The sequence below is a fragment of the Myiozetetes cayanensis genome, unplaced genomic scaffold (genome assembly GCF_022539395.1).
Source record: "Myiozetetes cayanensis isolate MyiCay16 unplaced genomic scaffold, myiCay2020 scf4, whole genome shotgun sequence".
NCBI classification, from domain to species: domain Eukaryota; kingdom Metazoa; phylum Chordata; class Aves; order Passeriformes; family Tyrannidae; genus Myiozetetes; species Myiozetetes cayanensis.
Window position 1 is genome coordinate 41,375,204 of NW_026087631.1, and position 22,976 is coordinate 41,398,179.

At 37.2% G+C, this 22,976-nt stretch overlaps 1 protein-coding gene across 1 annotated transcript in view; it reads right to left on the minus strand.

Moving 5' to 3' along the window:
* Positions 1-11,803: 11,803 nt before the first annotated feature.
* The window catches only part of CCDC171 (coiled-coil domain containing 171), a 144,530-nt gene continuing 133,357 nt past the window's right edge, over positions 11,804-22,976 (minus strand). Inside the window, exon 25 of the mRNA XM_050329587.1 lies at positions 11,804-12,327. Coding sequence (XP_050185544.1) covers positions 12,182-12,327 — 146 coding nt within the window. The 3' untranslated portion in view covers positions 11,804-12,181. The remainder of the gene's footprint in view (positions 12,328-22,976) is intronic.

Here is a 22,976-nt window from a genome sequence, read left to right on the forward strand (position 1 = left end):
CCTGTCAGTCTCATTTCAGTGCCTAGTAAAGTTATGAAGAAGATTATTCTAGGAGGTGAAAAAAAAACCCTGAAAGACAGAAAAGCCATTGGTCACAGCCAGCATGGCTTCATGAGAGGAAAGTTCTGCTTATCAAACCTGATTTCCTTTTATGATAAGGTAACCCACCTAGTAGACCAAGGGATACCAGTTTCAATCTTTGGGATTTCAGTAAAGTTTTCTATACTGCCTCTCACAGGATCCTTCTGGACAAACTGTCCAGCACACAGTCGGATAAACACATCGTGGTGGGTGAGAAATTGGCTCACAGGTCGAACACAGAGGGTAACATCCTGAGCCCTGTGCTCTTCAACATCTTCATAAATGACTTGGATGCAGGACTGGAAGGGATACTAAGCAAGGTTGCAGATGATACAAAACTGGGAGGAGTTGTTGACTCCCTTGGAGGCAGGGAGGTCCTGCAGAGAGACCTTGATAAATCAGCTTCACCTGAAGCTTCACAAAGACAAGTGCCAGATTCTGCAGCTGGGATGGGGCAATCCTGGATGTACATAAAGACTGGGGAATGAGATGCTGGAAAGCAGTGAAGGAGAAGGAATGGGGGTCCTGGTCAACGGCAAGCTGAATATGAGTCAGCAGTGCCCTGGCAGCCAGGAGGGTCAACCATGTCCTGGGGGTCATCAGGCAAAGCATCACCAGCCGGTTGAGGGAGGGGATTTTGCCTCTCTGCTCTGCACTGGGTGCGGCCTCACCTTGGTTATTGTGTGCAGTTTTGGGCGCCACACTATAAGAAAGATATTAAGCTCTTAGAGAGTGTCCAAAGCAAGGTAATGAAGATGGTGAAGGGCCTTGAGGGGAAGCCGTATGAGGAGTGGCTGAGGGGACTTGGTCTGTTGACCTTGGAGAAGAGGAGACTGAGGGGAGACCTCACTACTGTCACAACTTCCTCCTGAGGCGAAGAGGAGGGGGAGGCACTGATCTCTTCTCTGTGGTGACCAGAGACAGGACTGAGGGAATGGCCTGAAGTTGTTTCAGGGGAGATTTAGGTTGGATATTGAAAAACATTCTTCACCCAGGGGGTGGTTGGGCACTGGAACAGGCTCCCCTGGGAAGCGGTCACAGTACCAAGCCTGCTATAGTTCAAGAAGCATTTGGAAAACGCTGTCAGCTATTTCTTCCTTCCTTCATTGTCACAGAGTACTCCTTAATTCAGGAAGACTATTGATTGTGAAAATACATATACATATACATACACAATAGAAGGAACAAAGCAGACATACAGGAAATGAAGAATTGGAAATTGGATCCAAAAAAAAAAGCTTGTGGAAGCCATGCAGAAATTTCTATCACAATACTTTTCTTAAGATTACAGTCCAGATTCCAGTCTAAAGTCAACCCAAGTGCCCCTTAACACTTCATCCTCATGTCCCTAACATTTATATCTTCCTGAAAAACTCAAACTTGTCTAGAAAAATTGTAGTATCTAAATTGGATGTGCATTAGACAACCAGTTTAATGGAAAAGATGACTAGTGGCTGCTCAAAGAAATAAGTTTGCATTTGACTAGCTTACATGGTGAACTGTAAGTCCTCTATGAACTTTCTAAGAGGTTCTTCTAGACTCAGACAGAGGTAGAAATCATTTCAGTTATTAAAGGAAACCAAGTCTTTTTGTGTAGCAGGAGAAAAGAGGAAACTCCTCACTTTCGAATTATAAATCTTTATAGTGCAATTCTTTATGGCTAGGAAGAGGACTTCAGACACTTTTCAAATAACCCCAACTGTTTAATCTGTACCCTTTAGAAAGTCAAGCTGTGTGTGTACGTGAGACAGAAACATTTTTGCTGAAATAGGAAGAATGATATTGTTCTGCTCTACCCACTGTAAAACTATCTCCTTCTTAGAGGGGAAAGAACCTATTTTTCCTTTGCAGAAAATGGCATTATATGGCTTGTGAATCTTTGTCCTTTTGTAATCTGTTCAGAACTTATGATCACAGGTGACCCTGTAGGCAAATTTCTCCCCCAAAAAAAATCGGCACTAGATCAATTAAGAAAGGTATTTAGTTCTATTTATGTTTAAAAGCAGCAGCTTTAAGTTTAGTTTGCAGGAAAACAAGTCTGAGCCATTCATAAAAGGTCTTATTTATCACTTCCTTTAAACTTTACTACTACTACAGAGTCAGTTCAGTTGTTTTCTGCTAGGTTTTAAGCAATTTGTTTGAAATTCTAGCAAATCCAATATCCCAGTAGTAACATTTATTGATTTTCCTACCTCTCCCTATGCAGTGCTCAGCCAGTCATACAGTTACAAAAGTGCAACACAATCCAGTATTCCACAAATACTTAACAAAGACTTTTGATGTAGTTACAGTTGTAAAGGTATTTCATATTGGAGGAAATTTGCATTTTCAGTAAACTAAGATACCTTCACAGGTTGTAGGGTATTAATACAGTAGAGAAAACAATGTAGAGACTTTGCAGACAGATAACGCTTTTCATCTTTTTGAAAGTACTGGAGCAAAATGGGTAGAAAGTCTGTCTTAATGAGAATTTTCAATCAGACTCAGGGATTCCATCTCAAAGGGTAAGCTGGGATTTTTAAAATTTATTTATTTTTTATTTGGTTAGGGCTTGTTGTTGTTGTTTAGGATTTTTGATTTGGTTTTTTGCTTTGGTTTGGTTTGGTTTATTGGTTGGTTTTGGTTTTACACATAGCACTTGAAACGAACAATAAAGGGGTTTTTTCCCTTTTTCTTATAGGGAGCCACAGCCAGCATTCGGTGTCCAAATCCTAACTTATTGATAAAATCACATAAGCCCCTTCTTTAGAAATAATGAGAGCCTTTTGCGACTGAATAAGGTTACAAGTTACCTGATATCCTCTGAACCAATTCAGAGATTCATAGGTCTTTTCTTTCTGGTCCTTCACAGTTAAAGCTGCTTCTAGCTATTCTCGTATATATTATTTTCCTAAATTAGGGTGTCCATAAGGAAAACATTAATGCCATTTTTCTAACTGGTCTGTTTTGCACGCTTTTCTTCTTTCTTTTTGACCAAATGTCTAGCACTGCTTTGTAGTTAGCCTAAAATTGTGAGATTTGGCTCAGCTCTTTAAAAAGGGGGCTATTTACAATGCCAAACAATAAATTCTTCACACTTCACTGTTAATAACTGAGTTTTCTCTTCTCTTTTGCTAATAATTTAACACACTATGCCTAAACAGAGGCTCAAGGGTTCACCAAGCAACAACTGGTTCTACCTGACTGCTGAGTGCTTCTGGGGAAAATGAGGAGTTCAGCACATAAACCACAGAATGCCAAAAAATACATTAAATAAAATAAAGCATTAACACATTCAAAAAGCCAACACTCAACTCATATGTTCATATATGAACACATTGCACAGACAATTAGACTTTGAGCTACAGCAGATTCCCACAAGTCTCCTTACGGCTTCACACCTTTGTATTGCCCAGTGCTCTTTGCAGCAATAATTGTGAATTCCTGGAAGATGGAAGGACCTGGTTTTTTGCCCCTGAGCCAGTGGTAGAGTGAATTGAGTTCCCACAGGTCAGAGCTCTATAGGGGCTGCCTGCAGAACTATCCAGCTCTCCACAGTATACAAGAGACTCAGTGCAGTTCTTGGAAGAAGATAGATATGGAAATGTCACCAGGCATTCATACTTAGACACAAGAGAAAGCTAAATATATTTACTTAAAGGTAGGTCCTTACATGGGCTTAAATGCTGCATCTATAATCTCTGACTTATTATGACTTTCCACTAAGTCACTCTTAGTGATTTGTTACACAAAATTCAAACACTTAAGAATCCCAAGCATGATGTCCCAACGCCACCTAGTAAGATAGTATAAAGACCAGAAAAATCACAAAATGCAAAAGTTTCACACAAACTAGGTCCATTTGCAGTTGCAGGCTTCAATCAGGCTGGTTGACATCAATTTGGAAAATGACATCGGCTTGAAAAAATTTTTTAAAAGTCATAACTCATGAGCGTTTGCAAACTCATTTCCAAGACACAGAATTCTAATGACTTCCAGAAACCACCCTGCAGTCATGAGAAAAATCCTGGAAAGCTCAGAGTCCAAAAGCATAACAAAGTCCTATGGGACTAGACAAATAGCATGCAGACTACTCCATCCAAAATAAGGAAGTATAAAACAGTTGTCCATCTGAGGGCAGTTACTTTGGAACAGAATAACTATTCTGTATTCTGTAAAAGCACAAATACAAAATATATCCCACCCACCATGCATACAAGCTTTTGTAAGCTCACTAGAGTTTGTGGCTTCCTGTATTCCTCCTCTTCAAAAGCTTTTGTGTCCATAATTTACACTATTTTCTACCTCTCACTTGCCAAGTAAGTATCAATTTCCTCTTGGGGGGTTTTAGACTGGTATGGAGACTTAACACTGAGAAGTATACAGAGAAATAACATGAAGTTACTTTTTCCAAACTTAGACAAAGACAAGATGAGAAACCATTGGTGTTTCCTAACAAAAAGGTACAAAAGCTATCAGAAGGCACTTCTACAATATATATGCTTTCTGAAGTGGCTTTGTACTTTTCAAGGTGTGTTTACTTACTTGTGTGACATACCCAAGAAAAAAAATCTTGAGATTAATTTATCTAAAGAACCAACACTTAAGTCTTACCAGTTCTCTCAAGAGGCATCCTGAAAACATATACAACGAACCCAAGCCTAGTTCACATTTCTGTCAGTGTATAATGAATGTTGCCACCATTTAGACAGTACAGGATTCCTACTCCAGCAGAGTATGACTACTCTGTCTTGCACACTGTTTTTTCTATAGCAGCACGATATGTCAGTGTACACTTTGCTGAAGAGAACTTTCTGTCAACAATCAGGGTTTCATTGGCATTAATGTGCAGTAAAAGACAATGAAGCATGACTCAATTAAACCACCAAATACTGCATTTAAATAACATTAACCCCTGACATTTTAAAAGAACAGTGCAGGATTTTAGCTGCATGACTCTTGTTAAGGTCAGTGCTTTAATATATACAGTTTCCCACCCCAAATGTCTGACATAAATTTGTATCAGTAAGCCAATTGAGAATGAAGTCTGAAACCAGGATTTATCTACTACTGCAAACATACTGCAACTAAGATTTCTCTCATTCTATTGTTTATGGGAACAAATTTTATTAACCTTCACATGGTATATAGGTAGGAAAGGATTTCATATTTAATTTACTACTGCCTTCCTTTTTTTATAACTAACTTATGGACTGAGATTTAGAAATTTTTAAAAGCTTTTTATTCAGTAAAAATCTCAAATGCCACATGAATGTCACAGGATAGAGTGTAGCTTTGGGTTTGTCTCCATGTGTGCCAGCAGAATCCTATGCATTAGGGGGACTTCAGGTATGAAGTCATGATGGCAAATCAACACAGCACACACTGAAAATTACTGAAACTCTTGCCTGATTCATACAAAAGTTGCCTGATTCATACAAAAGTTGCTACCATTTAGAATGGCATTGCTATGCAGAGGTACCAGATTCCTACACTTAACAGCATTTTCCCTGGAAAGCATAAAGTTGTATGCCTTACTTAACTGTACTGTTCACAACTACAGAGTCTATGACAATTGTTGCCAGGACTTCCAGGACCACATCACTAGTGTGAACTAAACTGTTCAGGCAGTTCTCTTAGTGGGGTTAGCTGTGAACCACACACAAAAAAATTTAACTTATTTAACATGATTAGCATTGTTTTAATTTTTAACAATCTTGCTGCTATTATTATATGGTGGGAGATTAAAAAATTTGTTCATCAAGAAAAAAAAGAAAGAGTATTTGACAATAATGGTCACAATAGTGGTGGTTAAAGTAAATCCAATGTTCTTCATTTTTTAATTAATGACTTACGTGGAATAGTCAAAACAAAATCCAACAACTTATGAAGATTTAATCAGGCACAGTAAAGCCAAGAGAAGTCAATCTAATATCAGTAATGATTATTAGTACTATGAGCTTACAAAAAGACAAGAAGTATAGTAAAGTAAAAGTGGTAAATGAAGAAGTTAAGAAAAATTATTCAGTGCATCTCCCTACCTCCTGCTGAGCTCTCCTTACCTTCCTGTTCCTTGGAAACAATTTAGTTTTCAGACATATTCCTCATATTTTTCTTGTCCTTGTTCAATTTTATTCATCAGTCACTGGACACCAGAAATGGCAGACAAGATTCAGTTTTATATGCATTGCTGAATGACTGGTTTGTAAAGCACTGATCTGCAATACATAAAATTACATAAATTGCCCAAAATTCCTACATGATGCTCCCCGTGACATCAATCAGATCCATGTTAGCATGACAAAGAGCATGTCACCTTCCCTCTCCCAGTCATAGTGAAAGACAATTTGCAGAGACCTAACTGAAAGTCTACATTTGTAAAACTGAAGTCACAATAGAGTCAGAGAACCTATCTGAGAATGTAATTATACCAGTTTAAACATTGTACATAAAGATGTTAAATAATTTATGTAAAAATCACTGTAGATTCCACTGGTTTAGGTGAATATTTAGCAAAGAGGAAAGAAGACACTTAAACACTTTCCAAATAAATGCAGAGCTATATTTTTTGGCTATATGGAGAGAATGATGCAAAATGATTGTCCAAAACCAATGAGATTATGAACGTGAAAGCGAGGAGGAGTTACACAAAATCTAATAATTTCATACTGGGCAAGACGAAAAGAAAGGAAAGAATGTCCTAACAGATTCATATTATTAGTCTGGATTTCAAGAAAAGCCAACAACAGGATGGAGAGAGAAACTCTGAGTAAGTTTTATGTTCATCACCAGCAGTGGAAGAGAGATGTACTCTGACATATATTTGATCCAAACTGTGAAGCTGACAAGGGCTTTTTGGGATTTATTCACAGGCGAATAATCAAAGAACAATAAAATACATTAGGAGAAAAATGCTACTAAAGTAATTTTGAATTTCAGAAGGGAGTGTAAATATTTTTACAATCTAAGTTATACCACTGAACATGTGGATTTATCTAAAATTTAAAGCATTGGAAAACCTTCTAAGTATAGAATGACAACAGTATGATCAGATGCTCTTATAAGTGATCAAATGATCAAACTGACCTAGATGACAAAGCAGTTATATAAAATATTACATTTCACTTAATCCAGGGCTTTAGCAGTGTTTGGGAGCCCTTTGCACAACAAAATGGCCCATTTGTTGAGTAAGGAAACATGGACTAGATACACAGACATTAAGTCAGTTTCAAAAAAAAATGACTGAACTGGTTAGCTCAAAGGATTGTTATCAGTGGCACAAAGTCCAAGTCACTAGTGGATACCCCAGGAGGAAATATGGGGCCAATACGGATTAATAACATTATTAATTGCCTGGACAATGACACCCAGTGGACAACCCACAAGTTTGCAATGATACCAAGCTGGGAGAAGTGGTTGCTAGATGGGAAGGTTTTCCTAACATCCAGAGGGACTTTTGACAGACTTGAGAAGGGCTGACAGGAACTTCACACAGTTCAAGAAGGTCCTCTGCCTGGGGCGGAATAACCTCATGCACCAGGACAGCCTGGGGATCCAAGACGAACTGGGGACCAACTGTCTGGTAAGCAGCTTGGCAGAAAAATATCTGGAGGTTCTCCATCTCCATGTTGACCATGAGGCATAAATGTACCCCGGCAGCAAAGCAAGCTAACTGCCTCTTTGGGATGCATCAGGAAGAGAGCTGCCAGGAAGTCAAGGGAGGCAATCTTTTCCCTCTATCCAGCACTGGTGACTCTACATCTGGAGTAATGGCTCCAGTCCTGAAATCCCTAGTAGAAGAGAGAGAAATTCAGGAGTGAGCCCAGTGAAGGACCAAAACGATGACTGGTAAAATGAGTGGAGTACCTGTCACGTGAGAGGGGGCTAAGGGAGCTGTGATTTTTTTTTAGCCTGTAGAAGAGAAGGCTTAGGGAAATATCACCAAACTGTGTAAAAACCTGCAAAGCAAAGAAGATGGAGTCACACTATTCTCTGTGGTGCCTAGTGACAGGACAAGACGCAATGTGCACAAACTGAAAAACACGAAATTCCATTTTATTATAGGAAAAGACACCTTTACTTTGAGGGTGACTGAACACTCAGGAACAGGCTGTTAAAAGAGACCCCACCACTGAAGATATTTAAACCCAATTGGACTTGATGTTCAACAACTTGTTGTAGCTGACTGTGGTCTGAGCAGGGGTGCTGGACAACCTGATCTCCAGAGGTGCCATCCAACCTCACCTGCCTTGGATTAACTTGGTGAAGGTATTCAAGACCTTTTCCAGCAATGGAGGACACTCCCATAATTGTCTATCAAATTCGACAGGCAGTAAAGCTTCTGTTGAATTTGTAAATAGGTGTGGGAGACAGGGGTAGCCAAAAAGCCCTTCTGTACTACTTGTGTAGTAGGAATTGCTTACAGTATGTAGAGTCATAGTGCAGTCAAACCAATAACCAAAATCTTTGCTGAGAAATATACATACATGTGGCACACAGGCACACACACAGTTTGTACTGTCAGCTACAAAATCTACTGCCGGGAAGAAATACTATATTTCCCAGTCCCTTTTCAGAGGTAAGTTGTTTCATGGGTAAATAAATTAATATGAATTTTGAGATGGACCAGAAGGCAGATCTGGTTTTGTACCACATTCAAAAAACAGGGAGCATATTCTGGATCCACCAAACATGGGCTTTCTTCTAAGGAAACTCGTTGTTCTCATAGAGTAGTGGAAGTAGTCCTCTTGAAATCCCCAGCCTGAACAATGAAAAGCTTTGAAAGTAAGGATCAAAGCTTCAAGCTCTCAAGCTCTGCAATTTTCAAAGAAAGGTAGAGAGAGTAGACGATATAAAACAGTCAGGATGCTCTTTTGGCAGCTACTGTTACTGAACTGTGTTGCCACATTCTACACAATCATGATTTTTATTGTGTCCCCAAAAGATAGGGAAAGCTATGCTTTCATAAACTAAAAGTTACATTTGTAAACTACAGGGGATCTTCTATTCATCTGGAATTCATCACACATTTCAACTTATTAGATGCTTGGAAAAGCAATTCAGGAGTTTTGCACTAATGATAATCCAGTTTACAACTCTACAACTTCTTCACAATATAAAAATGAGGAGCTTTTCTTTACTAATGGGACATCTGATAGACAAACAAAAATTATTTCAAAGTCCCTTTGAAGTAGATAGCTTTAAGAAAAACAGTCTATAACTCACAGTTGGTCAATACCTAAACAGAATGAATGAGGTAACTGTTCTTTCAGTGAAAACTTACAAGCTGGTTCTTGTGAGAAATGACAGTTCACTAGATAGTTCCTATTAACTACAGTCAGTTTGCCATTGCTATGGTCCCTGTGAAATCACACAAACCCATGCTTGGAGCTGTAACTGGAGTAAATGGAGAAGATGGTCCTATTCTTAACAAGATAGTGATTTCAGAAAGAAAAATAGATTTCAGAAAGAAATCCTTTTTCTGTCCCTACATGCATAATGCCACATTCACTTGCAGTGATGGGAAAGGGACAAATATGCTGCACATCTGGAGCAGTTTGAGGTCACGTAGCAAAAAAATAGGCACTTTCTTTCTCAAACTACAGATTAACATGAGACTATACTTTAAAAATTAAGTGCATGCACTTACATGTCAAGTAAAATATATTTTTTCATTTTGTGTACAAGTATAGCAGATCTTTGACACTATACTTGGAAGAGTACAATACCGTACTTGTGGTGCCTTTAAGAAGAACAGTGACTGTCAGGAAAGAGTGGAGCCCAGACACTTGGAGAGAAACAAACACTTTCTTCATTATTCAAGACTAAATACACCATCATAAAGAGAAAGAATGTTATTCCTCTATTAGCCAGCTCTCACACTTAAGAGTTCTACAGAATTTATTATCTGGTATTCATAGCTCTGTATTAATATATCTATATATATGCACGTCATGCCTGTGAGTAACAGTAAGAGAATACCTGAAAACTCTTTGATTAAAGTTCTTCTGTTGTAAATCTGAAACCATATTAGGAGTGGATTGGTTTGTTGAGCCTGGAGAAGAGGAAACTGAGGGGAGACCTCACTTCAGTCTACATCTTCCTCATGAGGGGAAGAGGAGGGGCAGGCACTGATCTCTTCTCTGTGGTGACCAGTGACAGGACCCCAGGGAATGGCCTGAAATTGTGTCAGGGGAGGTTTAGGTTGGATATTGGGAAAAGAGAGTGGCTGGGTGCTGGAACAGACTCCCCAGGGAAGCAGTCACAGCACCAAGCCTGACAGTGTTCAAGAAGCATTTGGACGATACCCTCAGGCACATGGTGTGACTCTTGGGGATGGTCCTGTGCAGGGTCAGGCGTTAAACTCAATGATTCTTGTGGGTCCCTTCCCATTCAGGATATTCTATGATTCTAGGGTACCTGAAAACAAGGGTAGTTGGAAGATTTGTTCATTTTAAGTGGTATATCATTTATGCAAATATTGTTTCCATCCAAAATGGAATTTCAGTAGTAGTCTGGAGGCTTTAAAAATCAAATCCTATATTTGACATATTAGAAGAAATCATAGGTTCCATAATGCATAATATTATTTTTCTAATGTATCACTGGCCCATAATGAGAAACAATCTGTTACATAGATTTTGCATTCAATCTTTTTGTCAAAAACTACATAGCACATCAAAAGTTAATAGCACCAGGGAGTTCTGTGATTAATACGAAAACAAATGGTATATTTCAAAATTTCTTTTGTTCTTCGTTCACAACGATGAAACTCCTAGGATTTAACCTTTAAGGGTTAAAGAGTTTAATCAATGTCAATGTCTGATCTTCTGAAGGCGATAAAGAACAGTCTGTCTAGTGATACCCAACAGAACATCACTTTGTCAAGCCACAAAGCACCCAAAAGCTTGTCAAGTAAGTTACCAGAAACCTCTTTGTGGTTAGAACTCAGCTCCTTCCTGCTTGACCTATTATTTGATATTTGACCACTTGGTTGCAAGACACTTGCTCTTTCCAGCTGAAATGTCACTGGGGCATCTTGTCAGCTCCCCGACATCTCGGCCTGACATACAATTTTACTTTTGTGTGCTACAAGGCAGAAAATGCAGGGCAATGGCCTTGTTTTAAATTCTGTCAGCATCAAAGATGGGCGTCACTCTTGGGTTCTACCAACAACAACAAAAAAGGAGTCTATTTGAAGGTCAAAACAGCCATTACTTTAAAGTCTTTCAGTTTAAACTAAATATATTAACTGCAACACTGGTTTGGGAACTGTCCTTATAAAGTATATAAACATATCATCAGAAATCCTCCCTCCACAATTGTTCTTCTTTCTTATGAAATGCACACTTGATGAAAGGGTGAGTTTTCAGTGCCTGCAGGGACCAGATTCAGTGGTTAACTTAACTTGTTCAAATAGGCAAGTGGTATCATGTAGCTTTACAAGGAGCAACCTGACCTTCTCACATTGACCAGTAGTGACATTATTGTGCAGGAAGAGAAGCAGTCACATCATTTCTGTTTTGCACAACCTGCTTAAAGTTTGCAACTAAATGCTTGTCTTCAGTTGAGCTGACAAGAGAAAAGAGGGGGCTCAGTGAACCATGGCAGGGCTGCCATGAAATGACAGGAATCATTGGCATACATTTCAAATAGCTCTCTCAATCCTATTAAACTATTGCAGTCCTGCTTTAAAATAGACAAGTATGAAACAACTTTGATAGATAGAGACTAAAATGGCTTATTGATTTATTTTTTTTTTTAAGTCTGAGGAAAATTACCCAAAATGTGTCATTCTTTAACATTTAAAAATATACTACATAAAAAATGAACAACTGCAATATATAAAAGTTTAAAAAATAACTGCTCTGGTATGCCAAGAATGAAAAGCACAGAAATGTGAACATATAAGTGTACATTTTTATAAAAATGTAAAATTTATATTAAAAAATACATACAGTTAACTATAATTCAAAGGTAGCAACAAAATTACATTTTAATTGCATGATTTTGCATTAACACAATTTTTCCCTTCTAAAACATTATTGATACTAAGAATCTGAAAATTCATTTTCCATTGTTCTTCTGGGATTGGATGTGAATCCAGGCTTAAGAAACAATTTTAAGACAGAGAACTGTCTCTGTTTTGCATAACACCGTAGGTTGTGTCAGGTTCAGCTTGCAATGCCAAAAAGTCTGGGACAGAACTCTGATCAGACCGAATTTCTCGCTTGGACCCACACTGAGGTTTGAACTCTCTCTTGTTTCCTGGAATAAAAAATGAAGAATAAGAAACAAACAAAAAACCGAGAATATACATTTACTGTTAAATACCTTTCACAAAGGTACTGCAAGTGTTTGCTTCTTGTTTTAAACACTTTTTTAAAACACAGGGTACCTGACTACCTACAGTTATCCTCAACAAAAAGAAACAAAGGACATTATCTCAAGTATTCTGCACTAGTAAGTGTTAGAACACAATAGCCTTCTTTATTTGAAGTGCTACAAATACTTAGAGAGAACTTTTACACCTCTTCATTATAACTTCCAGGTGGTTTACTTAATCAAATAAACAAACTTATTCTACAGTCTCTCTGCCACTGTTATTAGAAACACACCATGCTAACCATGGAAGGTATTCAGTTACTTTTAAATATACTTTACCATCAATTGAAATCAAACACTTAATAGTCTTCAAATGTTAGCCTGTTAGAAGATGGTCAGAGAATATTCACTGACTGTAAGTTGATGGGAACATGATTCATATTTCAATGAGTCTCAACATTCAGTCAAACAGATATAAAGGTTAGACTAGTTAAAATTCAACACTGAAGAGCTTCCAGCACCAAAATATCAGGCATCCTACTTTGAAAGATTATGAATAATATCAGTATATCAGCACTAATAATTAAAAAAAAAAAAATCTGAAGAAAGACTTTCTATATTCCCTTAACCAAACTTAAGAAAACATGATGCCATATTGCTCTTCTGCCCTTTACCAATGTACTATGTAGCTGTGAAAGTAACAATCATTTCATCAGGTCATAAAGCATGTGAAAACATCGCAAAGTGTAATTATGGTGACAAAGTTAACATATTGAATGACAATTACGGTACATTTGAGGTTTAAAACACTCTCTCTTCAGGAAGAGAGAGGAAGAGTATACATGCATATATAAACACAGATGCACATACACACAGGTAGAAACACACATATACAGACACACAGATTCCAATACACATAGATATCCAGACAGAGGCTGAAGGCTGTGTATATATTCATATTTCACCAAATCCAGCCTCAATCATACATTTAAAGACACATTTATGAAAGATTCCTCTTTCCCATTGCTGAAGAAAAATCAATCGTTGCCTCTAACACCTACTTCAACAGTTCTCTTTGATACGGACTCTTTTGATTTCCTGATTCACCACAAGCTATATTGCAGCTACTGTAAACAACTAGGTTATGTTAGACCTTCATTAAGAACCCATACAGTGGCAAATTCAGATGACCGTTTCAAGTAGTCAGTTAAAATGAGGTAGTGCCTTGAGTTTTTCTAAATTATAGAGGTGATGAGGATGAGATAACCAGCAGGCTGAGAAAATAAGATCTGTAGCTTTTCAGTCCTTCTGGGCTCAACTCTATGCAGCATGAGAACCAAAGCACAAATGAGATTTACTGCATTTGTACCAGTAGACGTGAAATGAGATCTCAGTGAAGGCTATCACACCAATTAACAGTCTGTTATTTGTACACTTAATCAGCTGGCCACATGGACAAAATCCTCTCTAAAATAAGAATAATTAATTTTAAAAATTATTACAATATTGAAATATGCAAGTAACTTGCGATGTTCTAAAATATTTTGTCATAACAAATATTGAAGACAAATTTAAACATATTGGTTCATATTGCTTTCAACACCTCAATTAAACAGCATGCCAGAAAAAGTAAAAATCACATGTTTTGATTACATTCTTATATTACTCTTTTTCAACCTGTAGTGAGGGGATTTTTGAAGAATATGGCACCAAAATCCCAGTACAGAGATAAGAAATCAGATTTCCTGTGAGAGTTGCAAAAAAAAAGTATGAAACTTACTGATTGGCAGCAAGTCAATAGAGTATGTTACAGTAAAAGCTTCACTGTTGGGCAAAAAAAACCCTCTGGTTTAGTTATACAGATCCTCTGCTGTACTTCTTACAAAGAGCAGAATACTAGTCATTGAACAGAAGCAAAATCAGATCTAATAGCAATGTGATTGATGTAAAAAAAAAAATCTTGGCTGGTTCTCATAAGAACTGTTTTGATTCAATCTCATTATATACCCTCATGATGAATAAGAAAATTGGATTCTATAGGTTAGAAATAAAAAATACTCAGAACTGTTATAACACTCATTGTTTGAACACATATCTTCACACAGAAATTTTAAAGGCAGTTATAATCTCCCCAACAGACCTCTTTTAACATTATTGTATTTAGATACCTTTCTAAAACATGTATTAAATTGACAAACTCAAAATAACTATGCCAGAGCTCTGATGCTAATCCATCACATAAATATGCATTTAGGTAATTTTTGAAAGAAGAATTATGTATCTTAAATGAAGTGTCTGTTCAGGTAAATCATTAGAACAGCACTTTTATTCACCAGATAAGGTGTACATGATTCAATCTGAACTGTAACACTTCACCAGGTAAACAGATATTTAAGACATATATGTCTAGCAAAAATAAGCTTTCAAAATATTTATGTTTTGAAAGGAATTGGTCATGTCTTATGTGCATTTTTCAGAGTTTGATAGCCTGACTTTAAAACACATTTTCCCAAAGACCAAAATATGAAAAGTTAGTCTATATTATGGAATAATTACTTTCTAAACCACAGTTTATTTTGATGTTTTTTAAATATATTGGCCAAAGTCCTTACACAGACTATACAGTAAGTCTTTGTTCCAGATATTTCATTGGAATACACAGGGAAGTCCCCCATTTTCAGGTCAAATTCTCTGCACTGCACTAATAATACCAAACTATTAGACAAACAATGTAGTGCTCTTTTTTACATGGTGAAATGATCAGTTTGTTTTGATTTCAATCTGAAATTTTTGCCCATGCCACCTACTGCTGTCTTTCCACTTGCCTAAGAATGGAAGCAAATTTTATTTACTTCATTTTGAATCTGAGTAGATAACCCAAATGATTATTGCTTTATTTTGTGCTGCCTGCTGCGACCAACACTGAAAGGTACACTGTGCACTTACTATTGTGACAGCACTCCACGTTTTGCAGCAGTGTATAAGACTGTCATCGTCTTTAATTGAAGCCTCTCTTGCTTCCAAGAAAGGCTTTCCTATAATGTGAGTTTTCCCACAGCTTTTCATTGCCTCAGATCAGCATGTCTCTCTCTCATGTTCCCTTTCAGCTCTTCACTTCTTTCTAGTAAGAAAGGGAGAAGAGGACTACAACCAGAGACTAAAAAACTCTCGACATCATACTAAGGCACCAGTTAGTCACCCCCATTGCCTTTTATTCTGTCAGTGCTAGTGGGAAAACAGTCCCCATCCAGCTAGTTAACGTGTCAAACTTCATATTCTCTTGAGAAATATATTCAGCCATCAGCCAAATTCCTAAACAGTGTGACTATCTGACGTAAGCCTTCAAAGTTTCATCTGAGCTGCAAGTATACTGCCGCTCTAGCAGAAAAAGGAAAAAAGTATATTTACATTCATTTTGCCAAACATTAGCATCTTCTGTCCAATCATTTGAATGCAGAAGTGTTAGGAGAAAACAGCTTAGAGAACAAGGGTTGACACATACAGTGTGAAATCTTAAGGTGCTTGAATGCAATGAGGGAGAAAGTGAGACAGAACCACATTTCATCTCCCTAACTGTGCTACAGTCCACATGAACTTTGTGACAGGTCTCTGTCTCTCAGCCACACTTCACTAGCTTCTGCTGCCATTCAGCTGTCAGACAGAAACCCTTTACCATGCCCCTAACATGCTCTACAGCTTCACCCAATTAACTCACTTTCGCTTGACATTGCAGCAAAAAGCTTCATAATAGGTGGTCAAGGTGCACGGTGTCTGCTTTGCCCTCTAACGGCTCACGCACAGCAAAATGCTAAGCTACCTTCCTTTTTGTCTGTTTGTGATGAACTGCCGCAACTACAATTTAGGCATTCTGCTGCTAAGTGGGGCAAGGACAGCAGACCTTTTCCAGTGGCATACTGACATATCTTTTACCAAAGACTACTTTTAATGCCAAACACAAGTACTAATAATCATAAACATTTTGGTAAGAAAAGAAATTACGCTGATTCAGTAAAATACTTCAATCACTTTATAATTAACAAAAATATACTGTATCAGCAATTTGATTCAGGGGGAATGAGGAGAAAAAGTAATTATTTCCAATAGTAACACTTAACAACATAAAGGAGGGAGGTCTAGAAACAACAGAAGCATCTTTATGATTCAGCTTTCTTGTATTAAAAAATCTTTACACATTCAGAAGATTAATTTTTGCTATGCATTTCTGCCAAATATGCAATATTTTTGAGGAATAATATTCAGAAATATGAATGTATGTAGCTAAAAAAACAAATGAACTATTAAAAAATGGAAATCAACATTTTAAGATTCTCCTGATAACTTATATAGAAACAAGAACATGAAACTGTTACTTTGCAGACGGGTGCCTTGAGAATACTCCAATTTGCTCACTACTTCTCTCAAGGATATTTGTATTAAATATAAGGAGGTAATCAGAAAAGATCCTTAAAAATTCAGTATGTATGTAATAAGTACTTGATGAAGCTCAAGCCATCTTTGCTGAAGAAAGTGGAACAGTCTGGATTGAGCACTGGTGTCTGGACAGTGAAATTAGGAGAGCCACTATAGCAAATGCTCTCTGGTGGCCTTATGGGTTTCAACTACACAATTCCAACGAGGCAGGACACAAAAGACTATCCACAAAGCTCTTTCAGATTCTGGTTTGCTAAACTACAGCAAGCTCAGATAGGTTATGTAATCTATTTGCTTTCGCAGTGTATTTATCTACAGGGAAAAGTCCCCTTGCAGTTGTCTTTAAAAATCTTTGAAAGTTCATTGTTTTCCACACAAGAAATCTGATTTTCACGAAGAGAAGCAGACATCCAGGCAGTAAAAAGTGGAAGCTCAAGAATAGCCCAAAGCATGACAAAAGGAAAACAAAAAGGAAATACTCTGATTGCAATGTAAAGCAGACACCCCTCTTGCCAGGAATTTACAGCAAGGACAAGAACCAACTTATCTTTATGAACGGTGGTGAAAAGCAGCAAGCCATAGGGAATTGAAGCATGCACACCTCTGGAAGAGGCTGGTGATTCAAAAATTATACTTTTGCAGCAATGAAAAAAAAAAGTAGTGAACACCTCACTCAGATTGTATGTAGAAAAATGGCATTTCTCAGAATTAAAATGAAGTGAATATTATTGCAGACCTCTCCAAAAACTTGTAGGAGAACAAAAAATTATTTTGGTTCATGGGGTTGTGAGAATATAATCTGGTGCTGTCCATAATCCTGAAGTGACAAGGGAAATGCTGATTTCAAGAAGTGACAGCCTTTACCAGCCCCTAAAAGAGAGCAGATTAATGTTAGCTCTTCAGAGACAATGGACTTAGGAGTATATAGTGGATACAGACATGGTTTATGCAACCTATCTGCACCTATTTGAAAAAGAGATTGCTTGGAATCTGTTATCAAAAATACAAACACTTGCATTTTGAGTAAGAACACCCGCATTTGCATTAGCCTACAGGCTAATCTAAATCTCAGTTAATCTAAATAACTGTATTAAACCAAGAAGTAGTAGTAGCAGTAAAAAGATCCTCTAATGATAGAGCAAAAAATGGCTGACTTGCTCTACAAGTTTAGAAGTGAACTACTACTAAAGGCAATTTAATTTTCTCAAAATAAAGTTTTATTATTAAAATCATCAAGGTATTAGGCAAACAAAGGTTTCCACCCTTTTAGCATTGGCCAAGGCATGTACATTTGCTGGATAGCCCAGATTTGTAGAATCTGTAGGCTGCAGATGTGTAGGCTGTTACGTCCCAGCCAAAATCCTGATAAGGGCTCCATCCCGCTACCCCGTAAATTAGATTATGGGAAGATTCAGCAGGAAGAGGTATATTTGGCTCCCTATAGTATAGGATAGTTTTCTAACTTTTCTTTGTTTATCTAAGGTAAGCACTTTAATCCCCAGCAAAACTTAGTTGAAGTAACTTCAGGAGGGAATTACTCCCTCTCCCACAGATTACATGCAACATCTGAAGCCATTCTGTCTTCAACAGAGTTCTAAAGGGTAGTTTTGTAAGAGTAATGGTCAGGGAAAAGGGTTGGCTTTCCAGCAGTAGTGCTTATAAAATATCAGTCGATATCTGAATAGCCTAGGACAAATATTTTAGGCTCAATTTCAGTTGATGGCTAACATATAGGTCTTTTATAATTACAAGATCCAAATTACACTAGCTGGGCAAGGAATCAAGCTTATCAGCTATAAACAACTTGAGTGAGGGTGAGCTAGGTTTACTGTCTCTATTGGTTTTGGCTGAATTTATATATACAACTATACTTCAGACTAAAATGAAATAAAAAACCCTAATAATTACTTCAACAGAACTTTTTATACTTAGTAGATTCCTGAGCACAGCCTCTAAGAACTGCTGACAGTTCAGACCTAGATCATCACTTTCTGTGAGGCTGAACATGCAGTTTGAGTGAGTCCACTAGACAAAGGGAACTAATACTTCCTTCATACCAATCGTATATTATACGAATAAACAGTTAAAAAATAACCTAATGGAATTTAATCCTTAAGTGTATATATATATATATATATATATATATATATATGCCAAATGTTTGTTCTGACAGCACAGAGTTAAAAACAATGAAAAAAGACACCACTACCACCACACATAACACTACAAACAAACAAACTGGCTCAAAAAACCAAAAACTACCAACACATACAATACTCCAAACTTTCATCAGGTATGTAAAATTTTTATCAGAAGACTCATGAAGAACATAGGAAAAGGCTTGGAGATAGATTTTTTCAGCTTTTTGGTTTGCAAAACAAAAAAGGCGTAACACAACTTTAAAAAAATTGAGTTTTCTAAAAAAAAAGAAAGAAAACAGGGATGTTTCAATAATTTGGTGTGCCTTGTACATTCTACAATTATTAATTAAATTCCTTCACTCAGAGCTCCTGATTAGACTTCAGTCTTTTTAAAAAATCTTATATTTAAAGCGTAGTAAACTTTAAATTAACTAGAAACACGTAAAGCAATAGGATGTTTTCACATACACAAATTAAAATTAAACTGGAGGACTGCAACTGTCAAGAAGTTTTGCAAAGTCCTGGTTAAGTTACAATACATGCTCAAACTCCCAAAAGAATACAACTGATTTAATAGACCTTGTGAAAGGAAACTTGATGTCACACAAGCCTTGAAAGTCCCTGACCATAAGCATATAACCACCATACAAGCTGATCCTTATGTGATCAAAGGAGGCCCTCAGTACTCAACAAAAGCTGAAAAATTAGTGACTTATTTCATCATTCGGGTTCTGACCTTCAGAGGCTGTATGTGTCAAATCACCTGCAACACCCAGATCTAGCACAAAAGGCTTTCAAAGTACTAGTGAACATACAAACTTCAGAGAGGGAAGTCTTGCAATGTCCACTTTATGGCGACATTTAATGAGTGAACTATGGGTTTATGGGCCAATTTCAACTGAGACTCAGATTCAAAAGTGTGGTGTCTTAGAGTAGTGTGATTTTAAAAGCTCTATAGCTGCCTCTCTAAAAAGAGGAATTCCTTTAGGAACTGAAGAAGTTACACCACCTGAAAAGGATGAAATGGAACCATTACATCATCATAAAGTCACTGCTTTCCTAATATCATATGTAGCAGGAAAACACTGCTGGTGATTACCACACTATTCTTGCCCATATTTTTAGTAAATTTTAATCACACTGTGCATTGTAAAGTTACCCTTCCTTCCATTACAAATCCGAAAAAAAAGATGACTTGATGGCTTGATAAAAAAAAGGATACTTCCTTTCCAAAAGCTGGCATTTCTGAAACGAGTCAACAAAACCCCCAAATTCTTGTAAAATGGAGAAGAAAAATTGTATTTTAAGAAACACATTTCTTTCTAAATCCCTTTCTTTAACTGAACTATTTCATAAACTGTGTTAAAAATTTTGTAAAACAAGTGTTATTTGAACAATCAAGATTATTATCATAATAATATAATAACATCCTTTAGGCTGACAATGAAACTCTTTACCCTTCTGAATATTCATTTCACATTTTTAAAATTTGTTCAATGACTAATGTATTGAAGAGGTCAAGCTGCTTCATAGAGCCCAGTCACTGTAGAAAACAGGTCCTTATTAAGATCAACTAGAAAAACTATGCCTTCACTACATAATGTTGGTTTCACAGAATTCATGAGAAGTTTTTATACATAATTTAGACACAACAACAACCAACCAACCAACCAACCAACCAAATAAATAAATGCCGGGTAGATATCTGTCTGTCTTAAATATGTAAAATCCAGTAAAAAGACACAGTAAGACGCAACTTGCTCACTGTATACCCTTAAATCATGCCAACATTACAGGAATAATATTATGAGTTAAGAACAATATTATGCTCCATGCACTAACTCTGATTTTTTTTTTTTTTTTTTTAAATCCCCACAAGTCATACTCTCTAGCATATTTTAAAGGTTTGGTTTTTCTTTGTATCTCACATTAACTTTCATACTTAAATACAAAATGCAAGAAACTGGAAGCAGGTAGACACATGTATTTCTACAAAAAACACATTACTGCAAAAATATCACAGAAAGGAATGCAAAGGTTTTTTCACAGTTGAAAAACACTGAAATATGCACAATTATAGAAGAAGGCAAGGGAAGAGAGCATGAACAAACCAACAGAAAAACAATCTGATTTCCTGAGTTCTAAAAAGGCACAAAATAAAGTAGACTGCTGTGTTCTGCAGCTACCCTTCTTTAATGCTCTCACTATCTCCCCTTGACCTGAGAAGGATCCACCCTCCTCTGTGTGGACTAGTGAGGCTAGTTCTCAGTAGAGAAGTACTCAGTACAGAAGTCTGCTGTGGACCTAGGATGGAGACAGTACCCAGCCTTGTGCTGCCATGACCTTCCCACAGTCTGTGTCCCAGAAGCAGAGGCTAAGAGGAGGCAGAGCATCAGAGACAGTTGTCTCCTGTGGAGGGAAGTTTGCCAGCTCGCTGGCACCAAATGTTCTGGTGCTGGGCCTATGACTGTCTTTCTGCCATCCAGAGGGAAACACAAGCTCTTAAGCATGAAATTTTGCTTTACAAAGTTAAAGTGTGTGTTTGTTGTTTTTTTTTTTAGATGCATGGATGTAACGTTATTCATGCTACACTATAAGTGGGGGCATATGCTGCACATAGATGCAGGCTAGGAGAGAAAGAGGCAGACTCCTGACAACACTGCCCTAGATCAAACTCTTGTCTTTTTTTACCCTGTGGTCTAGGCTGCAGTATAAAGTAAACAAGAAACAGCACAAAAGACAACAAAAATCCTTCCATCTGTCATCCTGAATCCACAGGTTGCATCTACACATCTTGCACTGTTTATCAAAGTTAATGCCTAAAGATCGGCACTGAATTTTCTCCTTATAAAAAGTGCTTTACATACTTAGTTTGAAACAAAACCAAACAGCTGTCAAAACAAGAAAATAATTATTCACAACAGTATACCTTGTAGGATCTAAATTTAAAATGTCAAGAAAATATCAGGAAGATGACAGACTGGATTGCATGGATTCATTCGCCATTTAAGTATCTGAGCTAGACTCATTCAGGCACATTCTTTAATCCCCTCCAAAAATTTCTCAGCGAATTCAGTGTCACAGAACAAACAGACATTCCCTTTATGTTTAACCCACAGTTTAGCAGGGAATAATACAAGCTTCCCAGCTCTCTTTCTTGAAATAACTTCTTCAAAAGGGAGGAGGAAGCACCTTCTGGCCTGAGTAAAAGTCCTTGAGTCTGGAAAGAAGTGAATTGTCTGCCTTTGTAGAGAATATTCCTTTTCTTCTATAAAGCCAGTAAAATTGTGTCCTTGGCTCTGTTCTTTTGTAAAAATTTTTTTCCAGGGTTAAATGTCCTGGTCTATAATATCCAGTTTTCAAAATAACAGCCTGTCTAGCACTCCCAATACTTTTATTTCGACTGCAGCATTAACAATATATGTAATAATATACAAAAGTTTCTTTTAATTTGATGTGCTGGAAATGTCCCTTTCACAGGTGTGGGAAGAAGGTAAAAGGAACAGGAGTCTGTGGCAAACAAAGCAAATGTACGCAGCAGGTGAAAAAAACTCATTGCAATATTACCAATGAAATACATTTGAAAAGGTGTCTTAATAAGGAAAATGGCATCACATGGCTGTCTCCCAACTCACAGTTGCCCTCCATGACAACTAGGGCCTTTCTGAAACAATCACTTTCAGGAAACCCTACATACCATTTTGCAAAGAAAATAAAAGTCTAGCTTGTTCCACTATTTGTCCTTCAAAAACTAAACAAAATAAAGTGTAGGCATTCACAGCCTTGCTCTCTGCTAATCTGCTGCAGGTAGAGAATGAATGCATGATGATTTGTTACAGGATAAACTTGAACCTATACTTTAGACTTTCCTCCTTATCCAAATCATTAGTTTCTCTAAATCCATTTCCAATTAGTTTCTCCTGGAGGTATAATTGTTGCCCTGGCCTGCATTTAGCATAAGAGGTGAATACAGCTTTAGGTTCCAAGTGGCTTGTTTTCAGTCCTGGTAACTGAGGACCC